We start from the raw sequence: 13,353 nt of genomic DNA, 5'->3' as shown, positions 1-13,353 counted from the left end.
TAATGTGGAAACAAGTTACAAAAACAGCATCTGCTTTGACTTTGGTGATTTAAGGCAGATTTCAGATGCAGTGAACACGGCTTGTTTATCGAATACAAACCATAAAGCTGATTCATTTGCGCGTGAGCGTGATAAATGGTGTGACAAAACCAGTGTGCATGTTTGCTCACAGATGGACCTTTCATGGTTCAGTTGCACCCCTCTGGAGCCAATCAGAGACCCTGGCACCTCTCACAGCTACACAAACAAGCTTGCAACATAGATTAACGTGGAGCAAAATCTTTAAAAACTGATATTCCAAATCAAATATCATCATCACACCAAAGAATAAGGCCATGGTAGGGCTTTGTCACAAACCTTAAATATGTCCAGAGGGCATTTTGGAAGGTTTTGTGCTATTAATTTAACAGGATTGTAATTAGTATCTATTTCAACTCTACTACTGAATTAGTTCTCCGGTTCGGTCTATATCAATTCCATATGACACACACATTTTATGACTTTCATTTTATCACTTGTGTACAATCATTTATTTGCACTATTAGACTTTTAGACTATTTTTTCCCTCAATTTCAGTCAAGGCTTCAATCTAATTTCCAATACTTAAGGCTGCTTCCAGTGAATTTCTCAAAGGAGAATGACTGCAGGAAAGGTAGCTATAAAATGCAGGAACCTGAGAGCATAAGGTCATTCTTTCTTTAGCAATCAATGTCAGTAAGAGGACAGAAGCTGCAGGTAGAGGAGGGGGAGGGAACTTTCTTGGTAGATGATGGTCTGTCAACTGATGGGTCAGGCAACATTTCCGTGCAGACTACGCATATTTCCATTCCAGTTTTTCAATCCCTTGCCCCACCTGTATATATCTGCACTGGAGGTGGGGTACTGTTACTCCTTCTTTTGGAGCAGCAGCATTGTTTTTAACAGCCCTATGCTTGAACATGCTTAAGCAAGCTGTCTCCAGAGTCGTTCAGCAGCAGCAGCAGCAGCAGCAGCAGCATAGAAGAACTAGTCCTAAAACACCAAACCTATCTGGACTCCATTCCCATAAATAAACCTGTGCTATCTTCATTTAATGTGAAATATCTATTAAACAAACCCTCTCTCCTAAATGTACTGAGGCATAAATAGTTATCCCTTAAGGTTAGTTGTTTGGAGAAAAAATTAAGATGATCCATTATCTAATTTGCCACTATTCAACTGGTTTTGGAAATAAAAACAAATAGAACACTATATATCTGCATCAGTACAGTCCTGTTCATTTTTGCCTGTACAGTATGATGCAATGTACAGAAATGGATAAATTGTTGGTTAAGTCTAGGGGGATGTTATGTTACTGTTGTTTTTTTAATTCAAAATTCCCATGCCCTACAACCTATAAGTAATTCCTAATTATTTGTTTTTATTTACCAGCATGCCAGCAAAGGAACCAGCAGAGTGTAATTACAGGCCTTGTTTAAATTGTTGTTTATTCTGGTTGCCACTGTCCTCACCACACAGAGGTGGCAAAAGTACACACATCCTTCACTCAATTATATGCTCATGTTATAAATTACTTTGGTAAAAGTTCTGACTACACTTTTGCACTCAAATTAAAGTAAAAAGTTCTGACGTGGAAAATTACCAATACAACAACCTGTTTTGGTGTCATGCCGGTAACTGGACCTCACATCATATTTATATATTAATACAAAATAATTTTAAAATGATGTTACTTAATGAATGTATTCAGGCTGAACAACCACCATATAGAACACAAGCAGAGAAAAGATGATGATGATTAGGTGATCAGAAATGTCTCTGTTCTCAGTCATGTTCTCAGTCAGCCTCTTCTTGTTCCCTTCTGTCTTGCTTGTTGTTAGCTTTACAGGCTAGCTTACGTCTGTGGTGCATGATAACCAGGAAATTATACACCAGCTTTAGATTGAAAAAGCCACGCAATGACAAGAAATAGGTTGGTGGGCTAAAAAAAGGCGCAATGAGAAGAAAAAATATTGATCATGTCCCCAAATAAATTAAAACTAAAGTAAAAAGCCTGAAAATGTAAGAAGTAGAAAGTACAGATATTCGTGCAAAAAATTTAATGAGGGAAAGTAAAAAGTTGTCCGAAAAAATAAATAGTAAAGTACTGAAACCAAAAAAATCTACTTAAGTATTTGTACTTCGTTAATTCTCATCTCTGTCACCACACGATTTCACGGTTGATTTGAACCCGTTAATAACAGCTCCAGCCTGAAGACTTTCTGTAGCAGAAAAACTGTTTTACCACTGAAATTGACACCGGGGACTCCTTTCATAAGACATATTTGATTCTTCCTGTTACCACAAAATACTGTAGCATTAAATCTTCCCTTCAATGAACTAGGAGATACAAAACCTTTTCCAGCATGACAGTGCTACACAATATATGCTTCATGTAGATATCCTTTACATGGGTTGGTTTGGAAGATCTTCTGCTATAGAGCTCAGACCTCAACCCTACTGAACACCTTTAGGGATAACTTTACTAACGCCCTTGTGGCTGAATGAGCACAAAACTCCACAATCCCACTTCAAAATCTAGAAGTGTGAACAATCTAGAACATTTTTCTTCCCAAAAGAGTGGAGTTTATTATAACAGTAAATTGGGACTAAAGCACATATGAATCTTATGGTCGTGTCCACAAACTGTCTGTAAAGTGCTTTTGGAACAGGAAGTCAGGGATGAGTAGCAGGAGGGTCAGACGACATTCTGTCTATGAGAGAGCCATTATACAGGACAAGATGGAATAATGGACAGCGGAGGATCTGATTACAGTAGATCCTTACAGTGGCGGAGAGTCTCAGCTTATCAGCAGAAGTTAATGAAGACGCTACTGTAGAGTAGCACATGCTTCTTCAGCTCACTCTGACTGCTGATGAAGAATAGAACAGGGCGAATAAATTAGGCCACCGTCTTTCTCTCTTTCTCTTTCTCTCTCTTCTGTGGTCATTGCAGAAAACGCCCAAGAAAGACAGAGACATGCAAGAGATCAATAACTCTCTCACGCCGCAAACATCAGGATGAGTTACGTCCAAAGCCCACCAAGACAGTGACCACTGCCCCTCCCCTTCACTGCAGACACTGAATCACATCAGTGATGCAGCGCCAGACCCACACAACAAACCGCATCCTTTTGCATTTTGCTACTATTGAGCCACATGCAGCACTCTTATTAATAATACAGACCTAATACAGTCATGCATCATGTGTTTTCCAAACCATAAAAACAGTGCAGGCTGCAAAAAAATTGTTTAAAGCTAAACATGATGCATCTTTACCTGTTGTTAACCCCTGAAATGCATACTAATGCAAATTGATATGTGCAATGAAATAAACTCAAAGGTTCGAATTAATACGCTTGTTTCTGACACATTATTGTTCCTATAATAATTAATCATACACAGAGATATTTATATCATTGATATTTTGCCATTTCTTGGTAACATGACAAAAAAAAAAAACAGCATGTGCTTTAACGTAAGTGATAACAGGAAGTAACTGTTTTTTTTTTAAACAATAAACTTAAATATAAATAGATAGAAAAGTTATAATGTTTCACATTTCATGTTTCAAAGGTTTTCTTAATTGCACAATGTTTTATAGTGTCCTGTGTATTAGGTTATCGGGCCTCTGCAAGCCACCAGAACAGCATTCAGTGGATTTTACAAGTTCCTGGAACTGTACTAAAGCAAAATACACCTTTCTACCAAAGACATTCCATAAATTGCTGTTTTTGATGTTGGAGGGAGAGAGTGCTAATAACTTAATAAATAATAATAAAAAGAAAGAATGACAGTGTTGGATAGTTAATGCCTTGATTGCGTTCTGTTTAATAGACCCAAGAACAAATAACAGGAATTTATCTGTCTGTCACAATAGGAAGGGACAGAGTTGCCATAGCAACAATATGTCCTTCACCCCAAACCTCAAAGCATTGTACTTATTATTACTTTGTGTATGAGGAAAAGAGTATATATTGTGTAGTTAGTGTGGTAGCTTTGGATAAAGCCGTAATCATTGTTTGTATGTGTGTGTGTGTGTGTGTGTGTGTGTGTGTGTGTGTGTGTGTGCAAGAACTAACCAAGAACAAAGACAACCGCTCATTTGTGCTAATCAGAGCTTTCTGAAGGGCCTTGATGGGGGTGTCATGTTTATGCTTAAGTGTTGAAATAGAGGCAAATACTTAGTGTGGCTTTGTAATCCTTACTTCTCATTTTACCCTCTCTCTCTCTCTCTCTCTCTCTCTCTTTCTATCTCTCTCACTTATTCTCTGTCATCTGTCCCATTAACCAATCTTGCTAAGCAGCATCACCTGTGTAAAACCCCTGCAGAGATAATATGTCCTCCTATAGGATTTACACCATCCAGTTAGACTCAGAAATATGGTTTGTAGTTTCCTCAGTAAACTAAGATTTGCTAGCAAAGCAGAATGGAAGCTTTGTAAATATAAATAAACTCTTTAAACTCGAAAGAACATTCATTCCCAAGTCTTCCAACTACATGCGCTACATGGAATAGTTCTTCATTGTTACTAAACAAATATTTGATTTTATATAAATAATATACCACACTATCTTCACCTCGTATCCTATTCACTCTACACCAGCAAGTGACAAATAGCTTGTCAACTATGTAATCTGTAGCTACTTTATAGGTAAGATAAAATGACCTCAAAACCTTAATGAAGAGGAAATGTGTTATAGCTTAGTGGTGAAAAAAGTACTTTGGGACAAGAAGAGTCAAAAAGAAACCTGGACAATTCCAATTCAGAGATTTTATACTCTTTTCCTTCTTGTAATGTAAATGCAATTTCAGTTTAAATGCATAAGTGTAACAGTGGTCAAGTACAACTTTGCTTGTTACAGACATTATAAATCAAAACATCAAGTAATTCTATTGTTTAAATGTTAATCCCAGTCACATACACTTTTGGTCTAAAATAGTCCTTGATATCCTGCTACTACTCGGCTAAACAAAAAGATTATTCACCTGGTTTTAGACAAATATTACATAACTACCTCTACGATATTCAAGACGTTTTTTCAATTAGCTCATTCTGACATATGTATTACAATGTACCTAAATTGAGGCAGTCTGTAAGTTTTTTACGCTTATAATCTCTACTTTCACGTTTTTGTTTTTCTACATAAAGTTTCTACATACATTTTTATAATCATGTATTGTTGTATATGACTGAACAAAATCGAATCACGTGTTTTTTAGTAACAGTAACTAATCAAGCACTAGATGGGGAACTAAAGAAAAGTCTGAGCACATTTGCCACAGGATTTGCTTATAAATTGATAAACATTTATGAAAATGTCCCAATTTGATAAAAGCAGTACCAGATTTTCATTCTGATGTTGAAGGGAAACCTAGCTAACCTAGCTAGCTAGCTAAAAAAATCCCCTGAGGTAGCTCAGGAGCTAGTTGTCAACATTGGTTTCTGTCACGGCTTTTAATTTTCATAGCTACAAACATTAAAGGCACATCATGTCCTAAACTCTTGTTGCGCTTTTCGTTTGGAATGTTTATACAAAAAATATTTTTCTCATGAAGAGAAGTGCATTATTGAGAAGAAGCCCTGTGCTTCATCTAAAGGGACGAGACTGCGAGGATGGAGACTGTGGAAACAGAGAGAGGTTGGGGAAGTGAGGTTTGGTTTCAGGAGGCAGGCGATTACCGTCAACTCTTTGGCTGGCTCTGAAGCTTTTCTCTTGTAAACAATGATATGATTGTGGTTGTGAAATTGATTTTATCACCACCACCTGCTGCTGCTGCTGCTGCAAAAAAAAAAAATCCATAAAAATGTTCCATACTATTTCCTAATAGTATAGCAAGACCTAAAGCTGGAATCGGTACAAACTTTTGTTTATAATATGAATCTATACATTCTTACAAAATATACAGTCAAATTGTCTATATATTTAAATGGAAATAAGAAATAAAACAATATGGTATATGCCGTTAAAACTATATACTTAACGTTGAAATGGGTTGCAAAATACTACCAGGTCGTTGATAAAATTCATATTACTTTTGTCAAATAGACAATAGTACAATAGACTACACAAATTCCCAGCATTTTCCCAGTGCCATAGGTTCTACTTTCATGTCATATTGTTTTGAGTTCAAGTCTTGAGATTTTATTTACAGACTCCCCATTTGTTTATCCTACTGTGTTCACCTGTTCTGTGTTAAGTCTTTGGTCAGGTTGTCTCTGTGTGCCCTGATGAGTCTGTTCCTTCGATTAATTATGTCTATTTTACATTGTTTTTATGTTCTGGTTTGATTATACTGTTTTAAAGATGTCTATCTGTGCACTCCTGCTCGGACCATTCTTGAACATTCTTGTGCTGTTCTAAATAAAACGCACACTAAATGCCTGTAATTGCATCTACATCTTAAATGGGCTTAAATGAAATTATAACCATTATATTTGGAATATTTAATAAAATATCAGCATTGAAGAGAGAGCAATCGTGATCTATTATTTATATAAAATATACATGAATCCTATAAAATATTTACTCAGATGAGATAACGAGTGCTGCCATAAAAGCAACATTATGGTAATGAGACGTCCCTTCTGAAAGCGGATAAAGGAGATCCCGATCTGCCGAGAATAAAATGAATGGATTTCATTTGGGAATTAATCAGAATAGCAGGTCCCAGTGTGGAGGGAAAGAGGGAGAGAAGGAGAGAAGGAGGAGCCATGGAAGAGGAAAAGATGGAGAAATTGCCTGAGGAACAATGGAGGTGGTGGTGAGGAACTGCAGAAATGGAAGCTAAGTGACGGAGGATTAATGCAGTTGTCTGGTGTGTTTGCTCGGCGGACGGTTGGGGGTGAAGCTGCCGGTGTGAGGATTTAGGGCCTGCGAGGGGGAGAAGTGTGGCAGGGAACAATGGTGCACTCGAATTTGACCACGTGCGAAGAGGATGAGGAGATGATGGAGAGAGCGAGGGAGAGCGGGAAGAGAAGCAGGAGGAGGGGTGAAGTGATGGGGGCAGGAATGTAGATGAAACGCAGCAAAAAATTAATTAACAGCAGGGGTTCAATTTTCCACCATCAGCCCACTCATCCCCCCATTTCTCTCTCTTTCTCTATCTCTCTCTCTTTCTCTCACACACAGACTTTCTATCTGCTCCTCTATCTCTTGCTTTTTTTTGCCTTCCATTTCTCAATTTCCATATTTTCACTCAATTTTTTGCCTCTCTCTCTGGTGACCTCCTTTTATTCTTTCTCCCATTCTATCTATCTTAGTCCCCCTTTTCTTAGTTTTTTTTGTTATCGCTTTCCTCCCCTCTCCTTTCTTGTTTCCATTCAATGTTATTGCTCTCTCAAGCCATCTTTTCTATCCCTGATTTATCCATCATTCTGTTTTTTCTTATTTTTCTTTCTCTATATTTCCCTTTCTGTTGCTATGGTATATCTCTGTCTCTATTTTCAAACCTCCTTGTCCCAGCATCTCTCTTTTCTCAGCCTCGCTCTTTCTACTTTTCCTTTCTCATTCTCTATCGTTCTACCTATGACTGTCTCGTTATGGTCTTTTCTTTCTTTTCATACCCCCCTTGCCTTCATATTTCAGCATCTTTCTCTGCTTTTTTTTGTGTGTCAGCTAATCAGCCTCTTGCTTTTCACCGACTTTTCCCTTTCTCTTTTTTTAACCTCTTTTGATTCTTTTCTTCATTCTTCATCTCTTTATATTTCTCTCTTCTTCATTCTCTATTTCCATTTGCATGTATCTGCCAGCCCTCAAGTCAATTTACAATGTAGCAGCTGTGATCTTTGTTCATGTGGATCTCTGGCATTGCTAGGATTGATCTTGAAACCTTTAATTCTCAAAAAATGTACACACATATTTTAACTTACATAAAGTAGACTGTTATAATATTTCTGATGTCTTAGAAACCAGCGAAAGCTTTAAAAACATGAAAAGGAGTCCCAGCTCTGAAATAATGACCGACAATTAGGTAATTTAATAATATATGTGTAATAGACAACACACAGAAATACACACACACACACACACACACACACACACACACACACACACACACACACACACACACACACACACAGAGTGCTAAGTCTGTTTGTTTTCATTTGTACAAAAGAACGTAAAGGCAGAGCTGCCAAGTGCTTAGAATAGCAGACAACAAAGTATAGATTTCTTGTTGTGGGACAGTCACCACACACACACACACACACACACACACACACACACACACACACACACACACACACAAAATAAAATAGCAACAGCTGTATCCCAGGCTGCTGTGGACACAAAGACATATTCAGTGAAGCCATGAAGCATATGTCTGTCACAGTCGAAGCCCATAAGACCCTCACCTTCACAGGCTACACACACTGATTAATCACATGGCCATGCCACTGCAGTCTAACAGTTTTTTTTTTTGGTTTTTTTTGGACCAGGTTATAGAAATGTATAGAATTTTTCAGACTGTGTGACGTACATAGTACAATTATGCATCAAGAAAGTATGAAATGCAAACCATGCCTTTATTCTTTTCCAATTTGGCTCCTCGCGAAGCTTCCAGACTTCTCTCTACTAATGTCTCATACCTAAGACTCTTCAAAACTCATGTCCATACAGTTTCACTGCTACTCCGGTTCCACTATCAATCAATGATGAAATGAAAAATCGACTCAACATCTCTGTCATGATCAGACATAATCCTTAAAGCTAATCACCTTAACCAGTTAGCAGGGAAAAAAAAAAGCTGAGGTAAGGGATTTCTTTATTTATTTAAATTTCCCAGTGTGCTGCGTGTGAGAGTGTGATAAGGTGTGATGGAGGAAGCTGTTTGACCTTGATGAGGAAGCTGCAAGTGTTATAACACCTGTTCATTAAAAGCTGATGCTGCAGTTTTACACTGCAGGTCAAGGTATTCTAGACTAAACGTGAACACACGTGTGCAAACACACAGATCTATATGGCAGGGGTGACTTTGAGTTAGTGCGGCTGACAGGCAGTGAGGCGATGACCGCTAAGGACTGAACATTGTGTTCTTTGTAAGGACTTAACCTCCTGTCCATTCAAATGGCCGCCAATACGGGCTCACCTCAGCAACAGATTCATTTCAAACCAAGTTTAATTAATAGAGATGTACTAATCTATTTTATTACATTTTTTAAACGAATTGATATCAGTACGCAGATTATACATCAAACATGGATACCTCCATTTGACATTATTTCCATCCAGATATTGAAGTGCCTAAATTCCTGCATAACGCCTTGCCAGTTAGCATTAAACCTTTACACTACTGATAAAAAATACATCACATGATCGTGAAATATTTCAAATCCGATCTAGTAGTGGTACAAAATTTTAGGTCAATATTGCGTAACATACAAATGATCATCCGGTTAGAAGTGATATTAGCATGCACGGGCTAGTCATCCACTCTGGTTGTTCATCGAGGACATGCGCTGCATCAGTAGGTATTGCATTGAAATGCACGCTAAATATAAGCGGTGTGGAGGCTGCGGGGTTCTGCAGAGACGATGGTATTTTCTACAAGGAGCATGCACTCAGCCTGCATGAATAAATAAAAGCCTCCTCCTATGGCGCTTGTCATGAAAACGAACCTAGTATCTAGGTTTTTCGACATACTATTTCTAAGAGAACAATCTTTTTTTTTTTTTTTGACAAAAGAAGGACACACATGGTGGCGTTGCTGGTTGGAAGAGGGTGGGAGGTGATGGAGCAAAACACCAGCTGGAGACACCACCGGGGGTTGGGGTTGAAAGAGGACAGTAAAGAGCAGTGTGTCGAGAAAGGCAGATTAAAAAAAGACAGGTAGGATGGATGGGGAGAGGGAATAAAAGGAAATTAGGGAAATGAAAGGAGGTTCAGAACAGGGGGACACTCTTTGGGGGGAGAGAGTCTTTCACAGAGCCCTAGGGAGTGCCTGTGTCTCCCTGGAGTCCAAAGCATTCACAGCTTATCGCACCAGCCATAAAGCATGCATGGAGGACGCTGGGATATCGATAAAACGTCAAACATGCACACATATTGCAATAAGACACCAATACTGGAGGAAGCAGGACAAAAATAACGGCAATGTAGTGCAGATATTCTTAAAATGTCCCTAAAGGACATCCTGTTGGGAAAAAGGACTAATCTTGTTAGGCTGGAGAAAAAAATCAATATGTAGTAACTAATTTAGCCAGGCATTCCTGAAATACTTGGAAATTAAAGTGTGAGATAAATACACAGAAGGATCGCATATTGTGGTCTTTCTGTGTAAAGCACATGCTGCTCCTATAAATAAGTCCAAGCTGCAGCATCCTTTACTGCAGTCTCACAGGTGATCTTCTCCACAACAACAAAAAAAACCTTCACACAAAAGGATTTTACTGCCTGTGAAGTGGACAGCCCACCACTATCTGTGTGTGAGCTGCAGCCTGCAACTACCATAACAACACAATGGAATGTCCACCCCCCTCCTGGCTGTGTGCCGTCTTGCCCGGTCCGTACCTTTTTCTTGCCTTCCCGAGACCTCTTCCTGATCTTCTTCTTCTTCTCCTCCTCGGCAGCGGTGAGCTCCAAATCCGCTTTCTTCTTCAGCTGGGATGCGGCGTGAGCCATGCTTCAGAAGGGTATCCTCACGATGAAATAATGAAATAATGTCCGAAAACGGAATTAAAGATCTTGCAGAAGAAAGGCGACCCCTGCGTGATGGAGGGATGTCTCTCTCGCTGTCAGAGGCAAAAATCTATCTTTTTTCCTGCTATCCACAGTTGGGGTGATTTAAGACTGTATGTGTATGTATATGAGAGCATTTTTAAGGACATGCTGTTCTCTACTTGATCAATTTCTTCCAGGTCCTACCTGATCCCATCCTCACGGTAGGTAGCAGAGACAGAAAGTGAAGGATGGAATGAGGCTGAGAGAGAGAGAGAGAGAGAGAGAGAGAGAGAGAGAGAGAAAGAGGGAGGGAGGCAGCTGGGACAGCAAGAGGCAGTCTTGCACTTGTATCCTTCACCACCAGCTGGAAGTGCATAAGTGTGGGGAGGGGTCCTGGGGACAGGGGGGGCTTCTGTGCAGATTAGCGTACACACCGAAACACAGGTGGGGGGATGAACACACACCAGCTTGGAGCAAATTGCTTCATGTGAAGATGATCATGCCGTCCGGGCTTGAGATCTCACATCGTCTCATGTTGATGTAAAGCCTCACACATCAAGGGGGTGATCGTATATAATCGGCAGCCATTATGTGCCTATGTGTGTGTTACGTTTACTGCATTCACATGTCTGTGCTTTGCTCCACACGGCACCTGAGCTCATGATGGAGAACTGCAGTCTGTGAATGTTAATGACGCGGCACGGGGCGGGCTGAGTGAAAGAACGTCACGCGGCCATTGGCCGTCTTTACTCCAGAGCGCACCACGCGAACCACAATACGCAGTGGGATGAAAAGAAGAGCGGAAACGAAAGAGTGCGGCACAGAGCCAATCCACTTTTTCACACCCTGTCCCAGACTGCCTGCCGTGTCCGAAGCTGAACTGTTGCTAGGTGGATGCCATCTTCCTTTTATCCTTCTCTTTTTGAAAGGGGAGCTTCAGCAGCGAGTGCCGGATAGGAACAGATGGGTGTTTTGAGAGTCATGACGCATGTTTCTGCTTTGTCCCTCATACAGAATGCACCAAAGCCAGATAGAAAGAAATCTTTCCATTATTATAAAGATTATGATAAAGAACCTGATCGGGTATGCAAGGAAAATATACCAGTAGAATGGTAAAAAGGAAATATGACATAACTACACCATTAACATTCAACCTAATATAATGTCAAAGACACTGCTGGTCTTACAATTGAAACTCAAAAATAGTATTTCTGTGTTTTCTTCACCTCATTGCAATGTTGCGATGACCGAAAAAAAATTTTTGACGCTCTCGACTCAATCCACGACCACGAGCCACCACAAGCCCATTTCCCATTTCACTCACCACTTCTACTCTGCATTTTTATATCCAATGAACATCGCAGTCCAAAGGAATCCAAATTTGCTGTTGGAATAACTTCTATTACCTCCACTAGAAAAACCACACCTAAGGACCCCCACACCCACATTCACTGATCGTTACCCCCATATACTTCTATACACTATCCCCTTACTCTCCATCTCTGGGGTAATTACTGTACATACTAACGACTCCCCCCCCAAAAAAAAAACAAAAATTAAAAAATCTTTAACAAGGCTATCCAGGGAGAACAGGATCCTCCACCTTGAAGCATACAAATATGTGGAATCCTGCCATAATAACAACTCTTCAGGGAAGGATTGCCACTAAACATAGCTTGGCTATGGGGATTTGTTCTTATTTAGGTACAAGTGAACTGGGAATTAATCAGGAAAAGAGGTCTGAGACATACTCGAACTACTAGTTTATTCCAAAGGTGTTTAGTGTAGATGAGTATAATGTTCAGGTGTAATATTATATATATTACACCTAGATGAGTATAATATAGGTGCAATATTTGTATTTGTACAAGCAATATTCAGTAAGCTAATTTTCAGATCACAATACTCAACAAGCTCCTAGCAAACATCATGGGCTTCAAACACAGGCAATCCCCAAAGTGCACACACACACACACACACACAGCTCTCCCAATCAGATCAGAGTTTCTGACTAAGCACACCTGTGTGCAATTATACACACACACACACACACACACGCACACCACCTTGAAAAAACTCACATATATTCCAATTTTTTATAGAATGCGCTCAGTTTTGGTTCTGTACATATGATTATTCCATTTGATGATTATATATTAAAACACATAATTTATACATTTTTTGATGATTATTATTCAACCTCAGTTAAATATGGGCGTATTCTTTTAGATATATTAATTTGTAAGTCTAAAAGCAATAAAAAATTATTTAAAAGAGCTAATGTGGCTAATTTAATAGTTTTAAATTTTTAATTATGCCTTTATAAAAGTGGGTGCACTAGATTTACTCCTTGTTAAGCATATGAGGTAAATGTTGCTTTCAATAACAGTGGCAGGTGTCAGCAAAAGTGCAGGGACTTTCGCACTTTTACGCCATAAGCACACTGCGAATCAACGTCACTGATACCCCGAATGAAAGGATCCAGCCATTTCATAACCACAGAGCCATTTCTGTCTATACAACCAGTATGTCTTACAGTAAACTGCGGCCTCCTTCTCCGTTTACATACGTAATAAATAGAGGCCACCTAAAAAAGATCCTGGAATCAATACCTGAAAAAAATGAAGCCTATTCTAACTCTTTTCACTCACATAGTGTCTAATGATAAAATAG

The 13,353-nt window shown here is 39.2% G+C and overlaps 1 protein-coding gene across 1 annotated transcript in view; it reads right to left on the bottom strand.

Annotated features, from left to right (window-relative positions):
- Positions 1–10,794, bottom strand: part of ank3b (ankyrin 3b) — a 102,723-nt gene extending 91,929 nt beyond the window's left edge. The window contains 1 exon segment of the mRNA XM_046853623.1: positions 10,531–10,794. Coding sequence (XP_046709579.1) covers positions 10,531–10,641 — 111 coding nt within the window. The 5' untranslated portion in view covers positions 10,642–10,794.
- Positions 10,795–13,353: the final 2,559 nt, after the last annotated feature.

The sequence above is a fragment of the Silurus meridionalis genome, chromosome 7 (assembly GCF_014805685.1).
Source record: "Silurus meridionalis isolate SWU-2019-XX chromosome 7, ASM1480568v1, whole genome shotgun sequence".
NCBI classification, from domain to species: Eukaryota; Metazoa; Chordata; class Actinopteri; order Siluriformes; family Siluridae; genus Silurus; species Silurus meridionalis.
This window is presented reverse-complemented; position numbering and strand designations above follow the sequence as displayed.